Source organism: Mustela lutreola, chromosome 7 (genome assembly GCF_030435805.1).
Source record: "Mustela lutreola isolate mMusLut2 chromosome 7, mMusLut2.pri, whole genome shotgun sequence".
NCBI classification, from domain to species: domain Eukaryota; kingdom Metazoa; phylum Chordata; class Mammalia; order Carnivora; family Mustelidae; genus Mustela; species Mustela lutreola.
This window is the reverse complement of record NC_081296.1, coordinates 105,002,137-105,023,503: the sequence shown is the minus strand read 5'-3', so window position 1 is coordinate 105,023,503 and position 21,367 is coordinate 105,002,137. Positions and strand designations below refer to the sequence as shown.

At 42.6% G+C, this 21,367-nt stretch overlaps 1 protein-coding gene across 1 annotated transcript in view; it reads left to right on the top strand.

Moving 5' to 3' along the window:
• CDKL1 (cyclin dependent kinase like 1) overlaps positions 1–21,367 on the top strand; it is a 54,284-nt gene that overhangs the window by 29,074 nt on the left and 3,843 nt on the right. Inside the window, exons 4-9 of the mRNA XM_059182043.1 lie at positions 10,052–10,124; positions 12,762–12,852; positions 13,483–13,683; positions 16,225–16,307; positions 19,584–19,640; positions 21,036–21,191. Coding sequence (XP_059038026.1) covers positions 10,052–10,124; positions 12,762–12,852; positions 13,483–13,683; positions 16,225–16,307; positions 19,584–19,640; positions 21,036–21,191 — 661 coding nt within the window. The remainder of the gene's footprint in view (positions 1–10,051; positions 10,125–12,761; positions 12,853–13,482; positions 13,684–16,224; positions 16,308–19,583; positions 19,641–21,035; positions 21,192–21,367) is intronic.

Sequence of the window (21,367 nt, the reverse complement as noted above, 5' to 3'; positions counted from 1 at the left end):
AGGGCAAATGCTGTGCCTTCTTCCCCTGTGTATCCCCAGTATCTTCTAGCCTAATTTTTGGCACTTGGTACATCCCTAATACTTATGGAATGACCAAGTTAGCAAACCAATAAATTGATACTTACAGGATGGTTTTGGAGAAGGGTAATATAACCATGTTTTGATGACTTTGTACTTTAAGAGTGTTACTTTGATTAGACGTTCTAAAACCTAATATTGTCAGAGGAAATTATCAGTATATTGCTGGAACAGCCTGTCCCAGAGGGCAGGTTGGCACTGTGTGTTTAAAGCTTTAGAGAGTTTCATTCTATATATAGTTGTCCAATTTTCCCACACCATTTATTGAAGAGACTGTCTTTTTTCCGCTGGATATTTTTTCCTGCTTTGTTGAAGATTATTTGACCATAGAGTTGCAGGTCCGTTTCTGGACTCTCTACTCTGTTGCATTGATCTATGTGTCTGTTTTTCTGCCAGTACCATTCTGTCTTTGTAGTAAACATTGAAATTAGGTGACATGATGCCCCCAGCTTTGTTTTTCTTTTTCAACATTTCCTAAGCAAATCGGAGTCATTTCTGGCCACAGCAACTTCTTTCAAGACATGTCTCCAAAGGCAAAGGAAACAAAAGCAAAAATGAACTTTTGGGATTTCATCAAGATAAAAAGCTTCTGCAGGGCAAGGGCAACAGTCAACAAAACAAAGAAGCAACCCACAGAATGGGAGAAGATATTTGCAAATTACAGTACAAAGGGCTGATAGCCAAGATCTATAAAGAACTTCTCAAACTCGACTTTCAAAAAACAGATACTTATGTCAAAAAATGGGCAGAAGACATGAACAGACATTTCTCCAAAGAAGACATACAAATGGCTAACAGACACTTGAAAAACTTTTATCAATCATTAGCCATCAGGGAGATTCAAATCGAAACCACATTGAGATACCACCTTACACCAGTTAGAATGGCCAAAATTAACAAGACAGTAAACAACAAGTGTTGGAGAGGATGTGGAGAAAGGGGAACCCTCTTACACTGTTGGTGGGAATGTAAGTTGGTGCAGCCACTTTGGGAAACAGTGTGGAGATTCCTTAAGAAATTAAAAATAGAGCTACCCTATGACCCTGCAATTGCACTACTGGGTATTTACCCCAAAGATAGAGATGCAGTGAAAAGAAGGGCCATCTGTACCCGAATGTTCATAGCAGCAATGGCCACAGTTGTCAAACTATGGAAAGAGCCAAGATGCCCTTCAACAGACGAATGGATAAAGAAGATATGGTCCATATATATAATGGAATATTATGCCTCCATCAGAAAGGATGAATACCCAACTTTTCTATCAACATGGACAGGACTGGAGGAGATTATGCTGAGTGAAATAAGTCAAACAGAGAAAGTCAATTATATGGTTTCACTTACTTATGGAACATAAGGAATAACATGGAGGACATTAGGAGAAGGAAAGGAAAAGTGAAGGGGGGAAGTCGGAGTGGGAGATGAACCACGAGAGACTGTGGACTCTGAGAAACAAACTAAGGGATTTGGAAGGGGGGTGTGGGGGGTTGGGTAAGCCTGGTGGTGGATATTAAGGAGGGTGCGGATTACTTGGAGCACTGGGTGTGGTGCATAAACAATAAATCTTGGAACACTGGAGAAAAAAATAAAAGCCTTAGAGAAGAGTGCCTGGGTGGCTCAGTCGGTTAAGCATCTGCCTTCAGCTCAGGTCCTGATCCCTAGGTCCTGGGATCCAGCCCTGCATCAGGCTACCTGCTTAGCACGGAGTCTCCTTCTCTCTCTGTCTCTCTCTCCCTCTGACCCTTCCCACTGCTCTTTTCTCTCAAATAGATAAAATCTTTACAATAAACAAATAAATAAATAAAAATAAAAACCTTAGAGGCATAATCTTAGACCAAGCAATTCTACTTCTAACAATATACAATGAAAAGAAAATTGAGTACATGCATTAAACTTTAGTTATAAAAGTGTTTATTGCTAAAGGATTTTTTATGGTTTTGGTTTTTTTTTAATTTTTAAAAAATATTTTAAGTGAGCTCTGCACCCAGCATGGGGCATGAACTCATGATCCTGAGATCAAGAGTTGCTGTACTGACAGTCAGCCAGGCACACTGATAAAAGATTTTTTAATAGTGTAAACATTGGAAAACAACTGAAATGTCCAATAATAGAAGATCAGTTAAGTAAATTGTGGTGTATCTTTACAATGGAATATAGTGGGGCTGCTAAGAATCATGCTAATAGGTAAAACATACATTGAGGGTGGCTCGATTGGTTAAGCGACTGCCTTCAGCTCTGGTCATGTTCCTGGAGTCCCAGGATCAAGTCTGACATTGGGCTCCCAGCTCCATGGGGAATCTGCTTCTCCCTTTGACCCTCTCCCCTCTCATGCTCTCTCTCTCTCACTTTCTCTCTCTTTAAATAAACAAAATCTAAGAAAAAAAAAAAAAAAGCTTCCAGCTTGAAGTACAACTTCCTCTTTGGGATGCTTGAGTGGTTCAGTGGGTTGGGCCTCTGCCTTTGGCTCAGGTCATGATCCTAGGGTCCTGAGATGGAGTCCCGGATCAGGCTCCTTGCTCAGCGGGAAGCCTGCTTCTCTCTCTGTCTCAGCCTGCTTGTGCGCACTCTATTTCTCTCTCTGACAAATAAATAAATAAATAAATAAAATCTTTAAAAAAAAAAAAGTACATTGGAATAGAAAAATGTTCACGAGTGGTTGCAAAATGAATGTAATAAAAATACATATTCATTTTCATAGAATTTACATAGAGATAGAAAAAAGGAAAATGATGTACTCTTAATGTTTTAATAGTGATTGTTATACTTTTTATTTTATTTATTTTTTAAGATTTTATTTATTTATTTGAGAGAGAGCAAGTGAGCAAGTAAGAGAGAGACTAAAAGAGAGCATGAGCAGAGGGGAGGGACAGAGGGAGAAACAAACTCCCCACTGAGCAGGGAGCCTAGACACGGGACTCAATCCTAGGACCCCAGGATCATGACCTGAGCAGAAGGCAGACCTTAATCGACTGAGTCACCCAGGCATCCTTTACTTATGTTTTTTGTAATATTTCCTCCATGTTCCATTTATCACTGTGGTAATTTTTAATCATTAAAATAATAAAAATCATTCTTGCCAAATCAGACTCAAAGACCTGTCTCTACTTTGAATCTGAAATGGATGCTAATTCATCTCCTTATTACCGTATTTGTACCTTCTTGGACTTCTTTGGAAAGCTTTTGAAGAAGATTCAAATTCACGTTGCTCCCACCAAGCAAGTTTGTGCCACAAATATGTATCCTGCTACAGTGACATCAATATGTATCTGTTGTAATTCCCAGAGCTGGGCTCGTGTTATTTGTATTTGCCTTCAAAACAAATGTATTACCATTCCTTATCTTCAGCAGAACTTAACATACTTTGTACTTAGTATTTTTTCAACTGTTGGTCTCTCCTTTGTCAAAGTTTGGTAAATGACTAGTTTCCATACTCCTTCCTCATTTTTCTACCCTTCTGTAAGTACAACCAGAACCAATACTTCACTGGTTCTTTTCCAATACTACTGGGTTCACTTCTGACTCTCATGTAGTTGGTGCAAACAACAGCCGGTGGGAAAAGCTGGTTTGAAAACACTGCAAGTTTTCAAATTCTGTCAGTAGAATTCCATAACTTTTATAAAACACTAAAAAATCTGTCTTTTTTAGTTTGCAAGTGATATATTGTTTGTGCTAATAATGTTTTAAGGAACACAGAAACAAAGAAAGAAGTGAAATTCACAGATTGAGAAATTGTTTTCTAATTATTTTTCCTTGCATATCTGTATTTAAATAGATTGTATTCCACATCAGGTAGTTATGTATTTTTTCAAGTGTATTCGGGAATTGTCTCCCAATATAAATATTTCTACTTTTGTATTTTTAAAATGGCTGTGTGGCATTCCATTGTACAAATATACCACAGTTTCTTTCTTTAGTTCCCCACTGATAAATATTTAGATTGTTTCTACTTTTTCTCTATCTCTAACAAGACTAAAATGAACAACCACTTGCATAAATATTTCCATAGAATAAATTCCTAAGAACATAGTATTTCTCTAGGAGCATGGCCAGTTCTTCCTTCCCCATGTTTGTTTTTGTTGTAGCCTTGTGGAGCAATGAAGCTTTGGTGAATGTTGATGGTTTGGCTTCTTGGACTGTCCCAAGTATTAGAAGAGCCGTAGCAGGAAGGATGGTTCAAGTGTTGAGAATGCCAGAAAGAGATCTGTATTCTCTCTTCATCATCTCTACCATCTCCCATGTAGCCGAAGATGTTTTTAAAAATCAGTTTGATCTCTTCATTATCACACAGCAGTTGTTTATGTTTCTCTCGTTTCAATTTTATTATTAGGACATTAGGGTCCTAATTAGGGTCACAGTATACCCTTCCCCCAAAATCTTCGAAGGAAGAGATAGGAGATGGCTTTCTGAGAGTTATTTTGTGAAACCATCAGGGCAGAGGTAACCTTTCAGGCAAAACAACCTCAAAGAGATAAAATGGCTGCCAGACTTGTCAGATTGGACTGATTGTATATGTTTTATCTAATGTCAAGACCTTCCTAATTTGGGGATGGGTGTAAGTAAGTAAGTAAGCTAGCTGAGGCTAATGACAACAACCAACTGCTTACTTTCCCTCGTCCCAAGATTCTTGACGCACCAGACAGCATTCTGATTAGAACTTGCCTTGGCTTATGGAATTGTCTGCAAGGAAAGCATAAGCTGGCACTCAGAATTTGGACATGGAAGCAGACTCCTCCAAAGCTTTTGTTGGTTGAATATCTTCATATTTATCTGAGATGGTATAAGGCAGAGGGCATGGTGATGACAACCCTCAACATGGCTGCTCTTGGGTCAGGCTGTTCCAGTCTGGGTGGGCTGTTTTCAGGGCCTGGAATGCTGTTATCATGTGGCATCCCTCTTCCCCATCCTCCTGGAGATTCCCATCACTTCCCTCCGGTGTGGCAAGTGTCCAGTGTTCTTTGTTTCAAGTGATTTTCTTTTATGGTTTCCTTCTTTTTGATTGGGTGTATCCTCCAGGGGTTTCCTCAAAAACTGTGTATGAGACGTTTAAAAAGACAAAGATTTGGGGCGCCTGGGTGGCTCAGTGGGTTAAGCCGCTGCCTTCGGCTCAGGTCATGATCTCAGGGTCCTGGGATCGAGTCCCGCATCGGGCTCTCTGCTCAGCAGGGAGCCTGCTTCCCTTCCTCTCTCTCTGCCTGCCTCTCTGCCTACTTGTGATCTCTCTCTGTCAAATAAATAAATAAAATCTTTAAAAAAAAAAAAAAAAAAAAAAAAAAAAGACAAAGATTTGAGCAGAAGTCCTGTTTATTTCCAGAAGCTTAGGGAACCCTCTCTTTGTTCACAGAATTCTGAATTATGAGAATCACGGACCTTACTTTTCTTCCCTTGTTTTGGCACTTGGTAAGCGCCTTCTGTCTGAGAAAAAAATTTGAATTGTCTTGTTGCTGATTTCCTGGGCTTTGGTTTCTCTATTTTCTTGTTCTGGGCCTTTGGTTATTTGGATTCTGGACTCTGAGTGGTTCTCTTGTTTTTTTTTTTTTGTTGTTGTTGTTGTTCTTTTTTTTTTTTTTTTGGTGCGTAAAGAAACAGAAATAATTAGCTAATTAATTGGTTAATTAGTTAATTGAGAGATTTTATTTATTTATTTATTTGACAGAGAGAGACTCAGCGAGAGAGGAACACAAGCAGGGGCAGAGGGAGAGGAAGAGGCAGGCTTCCTGCCAGCAAGGAGCCTGATGCGGGGCTTGATCCTAGGGATCATGACCTGAGCCAAAGGCAGATACTTAACGACTGAGCTACCCAGGCGCCCCAAGCAAGTGAAGTTTATTAAGTAAAGATAGAGGAAAAGCTCTCAAGAATGAGAGGGGTCCTCACAGGTTGTGACAAGGTTGCCAACCAGGCCTTTAGGGTTGGTCTTTTATAGAACTTAAATCCTTTCAACATCTCTATGGATAACATATTCAATGGCTTACTTCCTTTTTAGGGGCTGTTATTCTTTGTGGGTCACAGATGATTATCCTAAAGTCCCCCACCTCCCGCAAGCCTAGAGCAGGGTGGGTCCCAGGTCCTCTTGCTTTTTTATAGTATCTTGTTCTTATTTCATGGATGCAACAGCTTTCTTTTTTTTTTTTTTTTTCTGAAGATATTAGGGGTGTTTTTGGTCTTTTTTTTTTTTTTTTTTTTTAACGTTTTCTTCACTCTCTATGGGTTCCCTTTCTTTTAAGTTGCTTTTTTCTGTTTGTTTTGGTCGCTGCCTTTCTCATTTGAGGTTTTTCTTGGGCCTCATATTGTGTCTGGTTGTGTGCCCCTGGTTAAGAGTAGGATGCTATTGGAAGCTCTGGGTTTCACTGTGGGGCTAGCTGGCTGGTTCATTTGCTGGGGAACCCCAACATCAAAATATTTGTATCTTTCCTCCTAGGCTTCCCCCCCAAAAGTCTTCCAGTATTTTCCTTTGAACGTGAAGTATGGTTTGTCAGAAGCCAGTAGGGAAGAGGGCTGGAGACCCTCAGCATTCAGCAGTTAGTATGTACATAATCATTTAATCCTCTGTTTTTGGAACAGTATCCACAATCTCAGCTGTACCAAATGTCCTTCATTTTATACTCTCCAGAAAACAAAACTTCAGCCTTCTACCAGGTAGGGAGAAGAGTGCTTCCTGTTGGAGTAGAGTAGGGAAGGGATCTAGGGATTTGATGGTTTCCAGAGCAGAGTTTCTCCACTCTTTCCCTCCCACTTCCATAGAATCTTGGCTGCTGGTTTCTGCCCCTTTAAAGGATTCTTTTGGATAAATTGGTTGGTCTCCCATATTCCCCTCTTCAGGCTTAGGTTTTAGCATTCCAGGATGGATTGTCAGTTTGAATTCCAAAATGTGTTGCTATTATCTCTTTTGTTCTCTCAGGCCATGTAGCATTTTGTTTTGGGGGAAAAAAAAAAAATCTCTCAGTGCAGTTGCAGTCAGGTTTGGAGAGGGAGTGCAATTAGATAGGTTTGCTCAATCCACCACCTTAATCCAGAAGTCCTTTAAAATACTTTCTTCTGTTGGCTCAGATAATACTTTTTTTCCTGAGTGTCACCCTGCTTTCCTCCCTGCTCAACCTCAGTCTCTGGCTGAATCCCTCTCTGCCTTCTGACCTCTACCTGTTGTGGGCCTCAGGACTTTGACTCTCTTCTTTTGCTGTATTCACTCCTGAAGCGGCTTATCCAGTCCTCTGGCTCCAAACGCCATCCATAGGCTCATGCTTCTCAGCTTAACCTTCCTTATGAATTCAGAACAGCTCCCCCAGAATATCGTTTGGATATCCGATAAACAACTCAATATATCCCCTCTTCCCTCCTCAAAAATAGCTCTCCTATCAGTATTCCCCTGCGGAAAGAGCCGCATCATAGACCAGCCACTCAAGCTAAAAACCTTAGTGTCATTCCTTGATTCCTCTGTCTCTTATATCCAATCTTTCAGAAAATCCTGAAGACTCTCCTTTTAAAATATAGTATAAATTTGGTCACCATATTTGAGATGTTGACTTAAGCAGAGAGGCTTCCTGGAGCATCCTACTGAAGAATGCGCTCCTTCCTGCCCAGCACCCTCTATACATATGTGTATATCCAATTCCAACCCAACACCACCGAACAGATTCTATTTTTCTCCCTTCCCACATTTTTACTCCCTTCTTTGGCAAGGAAAAACTTGGCTCCTATCATCATCCGCTAAAATGGATCTTAGAGATAGAGTCTGAGGCCTTTCAGAGAAGGCTTTTCAGAGAAGGAACGGAGTAGTAAAGAAGTGAGTTGCTAACTCAGGATGACACTAGGGGGTTTTGATGTTTGAGGATTATGTCATAATGTGCTCAGCCTTAGATGAGCATTGCTAATATGCTATTATAATTTATCTTTAAATACTCCTTTTGCATAATTTCTTTTGGGATATGTTTTTAGAGACTAAAGTGTCCTGGGACTGATAACCTTAATTTATAAGTCATTAAATAATCAAAATATATTCCATTTTTTTCCGGACAAAAAGGTGGAGCCTGGAGGGAAGCATTTTCCCTAGAATGTCCTCCTCTTAGTTGTATTTTTCTAGGCCTTCTTTCTAAACAGGTGAGTTTTCCTAGCATTGTACCTCTGCAGCATTAGGACGAGGGAGAGAAGTTGGAGAGAGGCAACTCCAAGCCCAGGTTACATGGTTCTGGTCCAGAAATGTCCCCTCTCTTCTTCCGGCAGTGGCCTCTTCATTTCCTCCACATTGGCCCATCCTCTGATCTTCTTGAGAGGATTTCCTGAACATCTGGTCTGTGACAACAGTGACCCCAGGGCTTCTCCCAGAGCCTAGAAGTGACTTGTTTTGGTCACCTTAACACAACTACTCCAGAGTTTCCCCCCTGGTTTACTTATTAGTTCTGGCTGAGGACCATACTACCATAGTTTAATGTTTGATTCATAAAAACAGTAAGTTCTGTTTGGGTGAGGGGCTCTAAAAATAAATGTGCTCTCTATATAGTCATTTCACTCATTGCCTAATGTATTTTTTAAATGCTCCCGGAAGAGGCAATGGACACTGGGGAGGGTATGTGCTATGGTGACTGCTGTGAATTGGTTACTGCTATGTGCTGTGGTGACTGCTATGTGCTGTGGTGAGGGCATGTGCTATGGTGAGTGCTGTAAGACTGATGATTCATGGACCTGTACCCCTGAAACAAATAATACATTACATGTTAATATTTTTTAAAAAGGTATTTAAAAAAAGAAGAAGAAGGGGTGCCTTTTTCTAATTCACATGAAGGATCTGCTGGGGCTCTTGGTTGCCCTGGTTGTCTAAGCCGAGCATCAGGGAAGAGGTTCCAGGAGCAGCGGGAGCACATTTAGATGCTGTGGTAGAGGACAGGGCAGAAAGACAGGGCCAGTGGATGCAGCTAGCTACCAGAGAGAAGCAACGTGAGGAAAGAACCAAGATGCCTATGTGAGGTTTTTGGGTTTTTTTGTTTTGTTTTTTAAGATTTTATTTATTTATTTGACAGACAGAGATCACAAGTTGGCAGAGAGGCAGGCAGAGAGAGAGAGAGGTGGAAGCAGGCTCCCTGCTGAGCAGAGAGCCCAATGCAGGGCTCAATCCCAGGACCCTGGGACCATGACCTGAGCCGAAGGCAGAGGCTTTAACCCACTGAGCCACCCAGGCGCCCCCTCCATGTGAGGTTTTTAATCATTATACACTTCTGTCACACGGTGTGCGAGGTAAACCTCTTCCCTATCAGCAGTAAAATCTTCATCACCTGCAAAAAAATGCTTCCTGGGAATTATGGAGAAACCATGTGCCCATGCGTGAAAAATGAATTCTGGGGGCGCCTGGGTGGCTCAGTGGGTTAAAGCCTCTGCCTTTGGCTCTGGTCATGATCCCAGTGTCCTGGGATCGAGCCCCGCATCGGACTCTCCGCTCAGCAGGAAGCCTGCTTCTCTCTCTCTCTCTCTCTCTCTCTGCCTGCCTCTCTGCCTACTTGTGATCTCTGTCAAGTAAATGAATAAAATCTTAAAAAAAAAAAAAAAAAAGAATTCTGTCTCAAGGCATCAGTTTGGGGCAACTTGAAAAATACAAAATAAAAATAAAAAGAGCAACACCTCTTTTGCTGTATATGAACTAACTTTCCATCCACCAAAAGCTCCTTGTGGAAGTGGAGCTCAAGTTAACAGGCAGGTTTCCCGCGGCATTACAGGTGGTGGAGGTAGGTGTCATAAAGACTTTGGGAAACCCCCATGAGTCTTCACGGTCCCTTCCTGTAGAAGGAGATGTTCACCTTGCCCATACCTCACAGTCCCTAGAACCCAGCAGTGTGCTGAGCCCGTGTCCTTGACATTCCATGATGCTCTGTGAGTTAGATGACTGGATGTGTCACTCCTGAAGCCTGTCTTACTTTTTTTTTTTCTTTTTTTGAGCTGAATTCCGTGGCTACACTAAAAAAATGTGTTTGTGTTGCTTCTTTATTTTTATTAGGGTACCAGAACATCTTGTGAAGAGCATAACTTGGCAGACATTACAAGCTGTAAATTTTTGCCATAAACACGATGTAAGTCTCATGATCATCCTTGAAAAATCCGAAGGCTGCCCTTAAGCCGAGGTAGAGCCTTTGCACAAAGTTTATATCCTACTTTTGCCGATGCGCTTTTTCGCCCAAGTGTTCTGAAGCCTGGTCGGGGTCCGTAGAGGCTAAAAATGCCAACCTAGGGGCGCCTGGGTGGCTCAGTGGGTTAAGCTGCTGCCTTCGGCTCAGGTCATGATCTCAGGGTCCTGGGATCGAGTCCCACGTCGGGCTCTCTGCTCAGCAGGGAGCTTGCTTCCCTTCCTCTCTCTCTGCCTGCCTCTCTGTCTACTTGTGATCTCTCTCTATCAAATAAATAAATAAAATCTTTAAAAAAAAAAAAAAGATTAAAAAAAAAAATGCCAACCTAGCCATTCTTTCTTCTTCAGGTTACAGAAAAGATGTGTTTTTGTGATGTTAAGAAAGTAGTTGTAGATTTATGTGGATGAGATACGACTCACATTTAAAGTGGAACCCCATTCGCTTGGAGTCTGCATTGGTCTGGCACCCCAACAGTGCTATCAAGTTGGGGAGCGGAGGGAACCCCAAGGGGCTCATGCCTGTGGAGTCACAATAGGCGGAGTCCCAGGCACCATGCCCAAATTCCAAATGTTGGTGTCTGTGTTGGTGAGATACGATTGCCAGGTCTGGAGCACAGAGGCCCCTACCATGAACACTCTGATGCTCCTGGACAGAGGCAGGCTGGGTGGGGAGCTCAGGGGGCTGCTGCCCAGGAGGTGAGACACCACAGGTGCTGGGAAGGCGGCTGCTCCGTCCAGAATGACAGTACTCACTCCCTGCCCACAGAGGCCAAACACCCATACTAGACCTTCATTTTGGCCACTGGGGCGACTTGCTGCACTATGTCATCTCATCTACTATCTGGGTCAGTGTAGCTGGTGGGAGCTGAAGCCCCTGCCGTGTTCTGTTCTAAGTGATGTTTTCCTGAAGCTGCCTTCCTGGTAGTAGAAAATATGAAAGCAGCCAGCCCTTCTTCCTTTGGAGTCTCCACCTAGCTGAAGGCTACAATCCTCTTCAAAATTCATGGATCCCAGGGAGTGTGGACAACTTATCTTGCTGTTTATAGCAAGTGAGGGTTAGCACTTTCCTGAAAGCAGGTTTTAGGACAGGGGAGCAAGAGAGGAAAGGCCCCAGTGAGGAAAATCAGAGACACTGAAGACAAATACAACACATACCCGAAGTTCCCCCAGAGAGTTCCCGAAGCTCTGGTCGGGTGTAGAAACTTGCGAAGAATTCTCAGAACAGAGTAGGAACACATTCTTGCCTACAAGTCCCTCTGACCATCTGTCATCATGATATCCATGGGTGTACCATTTATAGGAATATGCAAAGCCAAGGGTAGAGGAATGGTGATCTTGGGGCCATTAATTGCTGAGAACCAGACAGATAGTGATAGAATAATTCAGAAAATGTCTCTCCCCCAAATTTTCCAGAATAATAAAAACCCATGGGGAAACACTGACACTGATCTCTCGCCCTGAAAGTCCTTTGGAGGAAGAACCAGGCCAGGCCCAAGAAGAACCTCTATCCTCTCTCCAAAGTGTAGAAAGTCCAGAATACCCCAGGGTTTCAGCTGCAAGCCAAAGAGGGTCTCTCAGAATGCAAGGGGATCCAACATTCTTCTCCAGATAGGAATCGGCTTGGAAGAAGCAAGGATTATTAGGAACCCCGAACGGGATTTTGACCCAAATGTTGTTTTTATGTAATCTTTAATTAGGTTGTTGATTTGTGCTCTGCCAAGAGAATTGTTATTTAATAAGAAAATCATGTGAAGACTCATAAACTCTTCTAACATTAGCCTGTTAAACAGTGTCAGCTGTGGTTTGGAAACCACAGGTGATTTGAGTCTAAATTATGGAGTGGGGGCCACATCCCGTGGGGGTGGATAGAGCTCTAAGAACTCTTGTGTGTGGGACAGAGCTGACATCTAGCGACTTTCCCCAGAGGCTAAGCGCTGCCTCCCCTTGTTTATCTTGTCAGGACAAATGTCAAGAGCTGGAAGGGAGGTCCCTTGGCAGGCTCCTGATTCCCGCCCTTCTCTTCCCTCGCTTATCTCAGCAGACCCAGGGCTTGTCCTGTTTACCAGACGGACTGTGTTCTGTTCTCAGTTAAACAACTGAACTGTGAATTCTGCTTATGCATCAACTCGCAGCTCCAACAGCCCTGATGCAGGCCTCACCCAGAGCTTTTTCATGTTTTCCCTTTGCTCTAGGCTTCCCAGATTAGGTATAGAGCACCCAGTTAAACTTGAATTTCAGATAAAGAGTCATAACTTTTTGGTATAAGTATGTCCCAAAGACTTCATGGGGGGGGGGTATACTTATATTAAAAACTTTATTGTTTATCTGGCTACCCTACTTGTCATTTTTCCTTTCTTCCTTTTTGGTCCTTTTGGGCCCTTTAGGAATTTGGGATAACTCAGGCCATAAGGAGTATGGTACTAGATTTATTTTAGGCTGCTCTTTTGCAGCTTTTTATCCAAAAGGCCAGTTGGAGGTTTTAATGATTTCGCCAGGATTTGCTAAATATTCATGAGTTATATTTATCTCATATATTGTAGTTGCTCCTTGATAATCTGTTTTTGTTTTGATTTTTTATGACTAGTGCATACATAGAGATGTGAAGCCAGAAAATATCCTTATCACAAAACATTCAGTGATTAAGCTCTGTGACTTTGGATTTGCTCGACTTTTGAGTGAGTATCAATGTTTCCTTAAGTGATTGTAAAAGACAGAAAGATTCTTTATACGAGAAAGGCTCTAGGTGCTGTGGAAAGCTGATTTTTATATATTTTGGGCTTGAGCTTGCCCTAAGTTACAATTCCGTAATTACTGAAAACATGTAGATACATATAGTGTTTTAAAAATGTATGCTATATGTAAATTATACCGCAGTAAAGAGGTTATTAAAAAAGTATGTTGTTCTCCTAGTCGCTAACTTTTTTTTTTTTTTTTTTTTTGCTAAAATAGTACTTCTGAGAAGCAAGATGTACTATTTTAGAAGAGTGGTTTTCAACTTTGACTACAGATTAGAATCATCTGGGGGAACTGTAAGCTATAACTATAAAACTCTACTGATACCTTTTCAGTCTCTTCTAGAGAAGAGTTATTCTTCTGGTCCCATTGGACTGAGATGGGACCCAAGAATTAGTGATTTAACAAATACTAAATTCAACTGATTTGAACATGCAACCAGTATTGAGAACCATTGATTTAGAAAAGCTACAAGATGGGGCATGAACTTGATTTCTTAGGTCTTCCCTCTCCCAGTTTGAATTCCAGTCTTTCATTGTTGTGTCTTTTTTCCATGTGCCATCACTGGTCAGCTGGCCCAAGTGACTACTACACAGACTACGTGGCCACCAGGTGGTACCGTGCCCCTGAACTCTTGGTGGGGGACACACAGTATGGGCCCCCAGTAGATGTTTGGGCAATTGGCTGTGTCTTTGCGGAGCTGCTGTCAGGGATGCCTCTGTGGCCTGGAAAATCAGATGTGGATCAGCTATATCTGATCAGGAAGACCTTGGGTAAGTGGTGTTTTTGTCATGTTTTGTGGGAAACTGAATAGTTTTACCTCCATCAGTATAGGACAGAGCCAAGTTCCCAGTCTCATTCAATGCCTTGTACAGTTACAAAGGAGGGATCCTCTAGAACTTTTGTTTAAATAATTCTGTTAATGGTCCACATTTGAGGACTCCTGGCTGCCTCAGTCTCTAGAACATGTGACTTTTGATCTCAGGGTCATGAGTTTGAGCCCTAGTTGGGCATAGACATTACTTTAAAAAAAAAAAAAAAGTGTTCACCTTTGTTTTGATAAAAAGAATTAACGATTGTGAGTACATACTAATTGTCCCAAAAGATGCAAGGTTCTCTTTTCCATATAGTTTGAATGAAGTTCAACTCTGAATAAGGACCATAGCAACAATATAAAAGCTTACATTTCTATTAGGGCTTAGCAGTTTACAGAATGCAACTGTGTTCTATTTCATTTGTTATGATATGATATTTCACTCTTTGGAGATCCCTGACTCTAGCCTGCCAGGCTAGATTGGGTCATTCAGATGCTGTAGAAGATTCTAAACCTTCTATGGGTGAGGAAGAAGGGCTGGATCTTCTGGTGTCACTCTTGTTCTCTTTCTCTCTACTCTTGGGGTATGATGGAGGAGGGAGGGGAGGCGGGGAGAAGAGAGCCACCTGGGTGGCTCAGTGGGTTAAGAGTCTTCATTTGGGTCAGGTCATGATCCTGAGGTCCCAGGATTGAGCCCCACATTGGGCTCTCCGCTCTCCACTGAGGAGTCTGCTTTTCCCTCTGACCTTCCCATCCCCCTTCTTTTCTCCCTCCCTTGCCCCTCCCCTTCCCCTTCCTCCTTGACCCCTGCACTTCCCCCTCCCTTGCTCCCCTGCTCTTGCTCTCCCTCTCTCACCTTCTCAGCTGTCTCTCTCAAATAAGAAAAAAAAAAAACTAAAAACTAAAAAAAAGTCAGGGAGTTTAGCTACTGCTCCCCAGTTTAAAGCAAACTTCCTCCTCTAAACTTTTGTAGCACCTGCCCTCACCCTGTCTCCTCTTGTGCTTTTCTCTTCCCAAAGATACAGTCAGCCTCCTGAGGGTGAGGTCATGTCTTAGATTTCACTCTGTCCTCCACCAATGTCTGTACACAGCAGGCAGACCTGTAAGGCACCTTGGAGGGCTTCCAGATTCAATCTGCATTCCTTTGCTGTTTCTCCCACTGATTTTAGGTCACCCTCTTCACATCCCCTGCTTCCAGTGCTCTGATGGAAGACAGTTACTAAGGTACAAGCAGTGTACTCATGATCAAGCTCCCTGAGATCTGGGGCAAAAGGCAGGAGAGAGTATATTTGGGCCACTTGTACAAAATGGGGCAAGACAGCAGCTTTTGGATTTGACAGCAAGGTGGTTAAGTTTCAAAACAAATCAGGAAAATTAGGAACTCCAGTCCAGTAACAGCATTTCTGGGGCCCTGCTTGGGAGGCTTTTGTTGTCCACTCTGCTTTGGCAAGGGACCTGGGTGTGCCCAGGGGTGCCCTGCTGCATATCTCCTGATAATCTCTGAAAAAATTCCTCTTCACATGTAATATCCCTAGAATTTTACACAAGGGTGATTTTAACTAATTTGTCTGAAATGTGGGCAGAGTGAGCCTCACATAACCCTCTAGAATATAGAAATGTTTCTTTTGTTTCATTGATTCATATTTTAAGAGCTTTCTTTTTCTTTTTCTTTTTCTTTTTTTTAAGATTTTATTTATTTATTTGACAGACAGAGATCACAAGCAGGCAGAGAGAGGAAAGGAAGCCGGCTCCCTGCTTAGCAGAGAGCCCGATGCTGGGCTTGATCCCAGGACCCTGGGATCCTGACCTGAGCCGAAGGCAGAGGCTTTAACCCACTGAGCCACCCAGGTACCCCTTGTAAGAGCTTTCTAAGCAGTAGATAATATGGGACTTCCAAGTAATTACTATTTGATGAAAGAAGAAAAGGTGGTTCCCATTTGGAAATACATTCCTTCTAGCTAGAAGATCTTCCATGGTTTCCTCCTTCCCTTCCTCCCTTCCTTCCATCCTTCTCTCCTTTCATCCCTCTTCCTTCTTTCCTCTCTTCCTCCTTCCCTCCCTTCTTTCCTCAAATATTTGTTAACAGGCACTATTCTAAGTGCTAAGCCAATACACTTTTATATTGACCCATCATAATTCAATGAATATGATTTTGTTTTGTACTTGTTGCACTTTAGCTGTTTTTTTTAAAAAGGCATTATTTTGTTTATGTGTGTGTATGTGCTTCTGAGCTGTTTGGATTCCCTCAGTACATGGTGAGTCCTTAAGGGGTAATGGCCTCGTAGCGTTCAGTATCCACGAATGCCTCCTCTACACCTGACAGAGGGCTTCGTCCCCTCAGATCCCAGGATATGCTGGGGAGGGCTGCCTCAGTGCCTCCCTCCGACTGGAAGAGCAGACTACAGCCTTCACTGCAGAGACACAGCACAATGGAGAGAAACCATATTTGCTAACTTGCTAACCAGTCTCATTTTACCCGCCTCTTTCTTCTTGTCCAAAGGAGATCTCATTCCTAGGCACCAACAAGTATTTAGCACAAATCAGTACTTCAGTGGGGTGAAAATTCCAGACCCTGAAGATATGGTGAGTGACCTGATTTGGAAAGCGCCAGGCAAGTCAGGGCAAAGGTTACCAGGGGTGTGAATGGTGAATAATTCTCTTTCCATGGGGAGTTGCAGGGCTAACTGGATGTTAGTAGTTACTCACCTGCCTCAGCCCCGGGGCCCATTCTGCACTGGAAAGTGAGTCTCAACGTGAAAAAGAAAAGTGGGGCAAATTGGCAAACAGACCCTAGCCTTCAGTGAGAATTTAGAAGTTGCTGAGAGCAGAGGCTAGCCAGCATGTTGGACAGGAATGCAGAGCTGCCTGTCCTAACTTCGCCTGTTCAGTCATCATTTTCAGCAGCTGAAGCGATAAGTAGCTCACACAATGAGTTGTCCAGGAAAATCCATCATTGCCCAAGTCCCCTACTCTACCATACTCTTACTGCCCAGAACGTGGCGGTGATGAACTTGCTTGGCCATCCTCATTCTGGTATCTGTCCTCTATGGCCAAGGTGGAGAAAATACTCATTTTTTAAAACTAAAAAATTTGTGCATACTCTTAACCTGCTTTCAAGAATTTATTGCAGTGGAACCATGAGATGGGGCATAAATATGTGGCATTCTTTTTTCTTTTTTTAAGATGTTATTTATTTATTTGACAGAAATCACAAGGAGGCAGAGAGGCAGGCAGAGAGAGAGAGAGAGAGAGAGAGAGAGAGAGGAGGAAGCAGGCTCTGGGCTGAGCAGGGAACCCCGAAGCAGGGCTTGATTCCAGGACTATGGGATCATGACCTGAGCCGAAGGCAGAGGTTTTAGCCCACTGAGCCACTCAGGTGCCCCAGTTTGTGGCATTCTTTAATAGAAATTATTTCCTTTAGTGTTCCATCAGTAGAGGATTCATTAAATAAGTTATGGTATATTCTTATAATAGAAATATCACAGAGCTAGTAAAAATAGATTTATATGTATTCACCTGAAAATATAAAGCCCACGGTGTATTGCTAAATGTAAAAAAAAAGGTTATAAGACAGTATATATAACTTGACAAAACTTTAACAAATGTTTAATAAATACACAATGCATGTATACATGTATTTACATATATAAATATAAAATAACATGACAACTTCTGTAAAATCATGCAAAGATTTTTACATCCATGAAATAAATGGTTAGCAAGGACATATACCAAAATATTAAGAGTGGGTATTTCTTCATGGTGATGTGATTTCTTTCTCTCTTTACATTTTTAAATATTTTTTGAATGTCCTCTGATGAGCCTATATTATAATGAAAAAATATTTCAGAGCACAGTTAAGGTTTGTGAAATCATGATTTTCTACTGTCTGAGGAAGGCATTTTCAAAGTGAAACCAAGGCTCTGATTGCTCAGTCTCCAGATGGAAGTTCTGTCAAGTTCCATTTGAGTCCAGCCTCTTGGCTTGTCCCACAGTTGGAGGCTTTCACCATCCCCACTGCCTCCTGCCCCTGCATCCCTAGGAACAGGAAAAGTGGGTCATGCTGGGAGCATGCTGGGACGGAGAGGCAGGAATGACACCTGGCATATGGGAGGTGACCCAGTTGGCTTCCTCGTGACCTGGACATTCCCAGTTCCACACTAAATGTCACTTAGTGATTTCCTGCTTGCTTGTCCACCAGTGAAGACTCAGAAACAACACAAGCTTTATAAATGTAAAAAGGTTCCCAAAGTTTCCCAGAGGCAGTCCTGCAGGGGATTTCCTGTTGACAGAAACACAGGAAGACGCAATGCGGGGGCTGCCTGCCCTGCTGGAACATCTGTGCCCCAGCCCTTCTGCCGGTCATTCTCCCTGCCTGAGGGAGGCCTTCGGGCTGCCGGAGCCAGCAGGATGGGCCCTCCTATCTCGGCCACCCGGCCAGCCTCATCCCTTGCTGCTGAGACAGCAGAGCTCAGTGTCAGCAATGCCCTGTCAGTCCCCAGCAGTGCTTAGATTTAAAATGCAGAAACAACAAGAGAGGGTTGTGTTTTTTTGTTTTTGTTTTTTTGTTTTTTTAAGATTTCTTATTTATTTATTTATTTGTCAGAGAAAGATGCAGTGAGAGACGGGACACAACCAGGGGGAGTGAGAAAGGGAGAAGGAGGCTCCCCGCCTATCAGGGAACCCGATGCAGACGGATCCCAGTACCCTGAGATCATGACCTGAGCCGAAGGCAGATGCTTAACCCACTGAGCCACCCAGGCGCCCCAACAAGAGAAATGATGAAGCTAAGGGGGGCGAGGGAGACTCCTTTCAAGGTTCTAATATAAATCTGCTGTAAGAATTGGTTCTAATACAAATCTACTGTAAGAATTTTTTTTTCCCCAGTGATCTTAAGGAAACTCTGAAACTGAGGCTCTTATCTCTTACCCTTATCAGCGATTAGTAAGTGCACACTGGGAATTCGGTGGTTTGGGGGCTGATTCCCCGTCCAAAAGAACTCTGGGCACAGCACCCAGAGTCGTATTTCGTTAGATGAGTCTGGCCAGTCACTCCAGCCTCAGGCTCACAACTGTCATTTTTTATCCTTGCCCTGCGCTCCAGCAGCCCTCCTTAATTAGCCTCTGTTAGTGGTGTCTCTCTGTGACTGGCCGGTCTGTCCGCCTGACATTCGGCATTCCTCCTGCTTTATAGTGCTAGTTATTCCTGATTGTCTCCAGCATGTGACTGAAGCAAAATAGCCTTATATGGCCAAAGGGAGATTGATGAATGCCTGCCCTGGAGACTCTTTAAACAGTAAGATGAATAGGGAAACAGCAGGCTCTTGTGGGAGGAGAAAACAGTGTTTATTCCAGAAAGACCTAGAGGCATCTGTTCACCTAGGTAGGGAAAAACAAAAATCTATTTTGAAGCTTCCTTTATGTAACTGTCAATAAATGCAAAAACCGGGACCTCCTTTAAATGCCAATATAAATGCCAAAAATTGTTCTGAGGAAAGGCAAGTTACAGAAATTGAGGCTGCAGAAAAGAAACAACACAAGTGCTTCACAAGTGGTTTTTTTTCTCTCATTAATTAATGTTCCCTCATAAGGTGCTACCTGCGTCAGGGCTTTGGGAAGTGAAGGGAGTGGTGAGGAGGAAAATTGGGAAAAGAAGTTTGGAGGTGGAGAGAGAAGGAGCTTGTGAAACTGGCAGCAGGAGGTTGTTTCAGCTGGGAGGTGGGTGAGCAGAGGGTGGAGAAGGGGAGGAAGGTGCCCGGAAGTTGCTTCATTCACTCAGGAGACATTGATCTGAGGTCACCTTATCTTTCAATACCCTCTGTAAATAAAACCTCCTTTTCTTTTCTTCTTTTTAAAACAGGAGTCACTTGAATTAAAATTTCCAAACATCTCTTTTCCTGCCCTGGGGCTCTTAAAGGTAAAATCATGGCGACCAGGAAGCACGCAGTAGCTGGTGTTGGGGGGTGTCTGAATGATTACTGTCACTCCATGAATGGAAAAGCATTCCTTTGAGAGTTCTCCTTTTCCTTTGAGAAGTATAAATACTTTCAATTTTTATTCACATTCAGTTACAAAGAAAACATCTGTAGGTGTTTTTCACTTTAAAGAAACCCAAGGTTTTGTACTTGAAGTCTAGTTTACAGAAAATAGAAACTTCAGATGGATAGTACTTGTTTTACAAAAAGATCCTTTTCTTCAAAAAATGTTGGGCTATAGGATCCATTTATTTATTTGCGGGGGGTGGTGGCCGGGGTGGGGGGCGCTGGCAGAAAGCAAGGTTTATTGAGCGATAGCCAAGTGATAGTACAAAGCTCCCAAGGAGAAAGGGGACCCCAGGGGGTTGCCCCGTAAGATCCATTTAAATAGCCAATTCCTAGTATACGTTTTTTGTTTTGTTTTGGTGCAAAAAAGGTGGTTTTATTAAAGCCTGGGTGTAGAACCCATGGACACAAAGAGCTGTCAATCCCCAACCCCGCCCAGTATACTTGAAGTAGGTTTTGATTTTAAAACTTTGATTTTTCAGACCTATATAACCCTTATGTAAAATCAGGTACCAAGTAAAATATTTGCATTACAATCCATTTCAAAGTGTTTAATACATTTACTGACGCATTTATAATATAATAAAAAAAATTGAGACAGTTCCTTGGGGTATATAATTGTGAGATTTAATCTGTCCAAGTATGAGCCTTCTGGCCTACTTAATGCAAATAGTTAAGAATGATGTAATACAAAGGCATGTATATTATGCCTCTCCTTCCATGCGTGCATATGTGTGCTGTCATGCATAGAGTATTTCTGGAAGAATATACCAGAGAAAAAGGAGAAGCTGAATCTGGAAGGGGGAACGGAACAACAGAGAGCTGAGGAGACTTGGCTATATTCCGTATGAATTTTAATTTTTACCACATGTAGGTCTTATTTTTTAAATAAAAACCTGTATTTTTACAAAGTATACACAAGGGACCAAACTGGTTAAGTGGATTATTCCAGTTGGATACTGAGGCGAACTCAAAAGTCATGTCCTCCTCCCTCAGGGCAGAGTGCCAATTGCCTCCACAACAGAACAAGGTGAAGACAAAGATTTTTTGGTTACTATTTCTAGAAACTATTTATTTACTTATTTTGTGGTTATCCATTTAGAAGTAATTGTGGAAGGAACTCAAATCACAATTGGTGTGGGGTTTTTTTTTCCCCCTAATTTCCCCCCTTCCTGTTCCCAGCCCATGGGTTTGACCTCTCAAGAACAAAAAAATAATAATAAGTTAACACAGTTTTAAAGTAAGACCGGGGACTTTTTCTGTTCTTGTAGGGCTGCCTCCACATGAATCCTGCCGAGAGATGGACATGTGAACAGCTGTTGCAGCATCCCTATTTTGACAGCATCAGAGAAATGGGCGCTTTGGCCAAAGAGCTTGATGGGCCACTAAGGAAGACCCTGAGACAGAGCCGAAAGCACCTGCCTGGGGTAAACACGGGGCGCTCTTTCACGGAAGCATCTGGGTTGCACTTTCAAAAGATCTCAAGTCTGCCACCTGGTGCAGAGAATCTGTAGCTTGGCTGGAGGTGGCAAGTGCGGCTTGCTGTCCCACACCCTCATTCCAGCACCAGGAGAAGGGACCCACTGTCTCTCAGCCAGGGCAC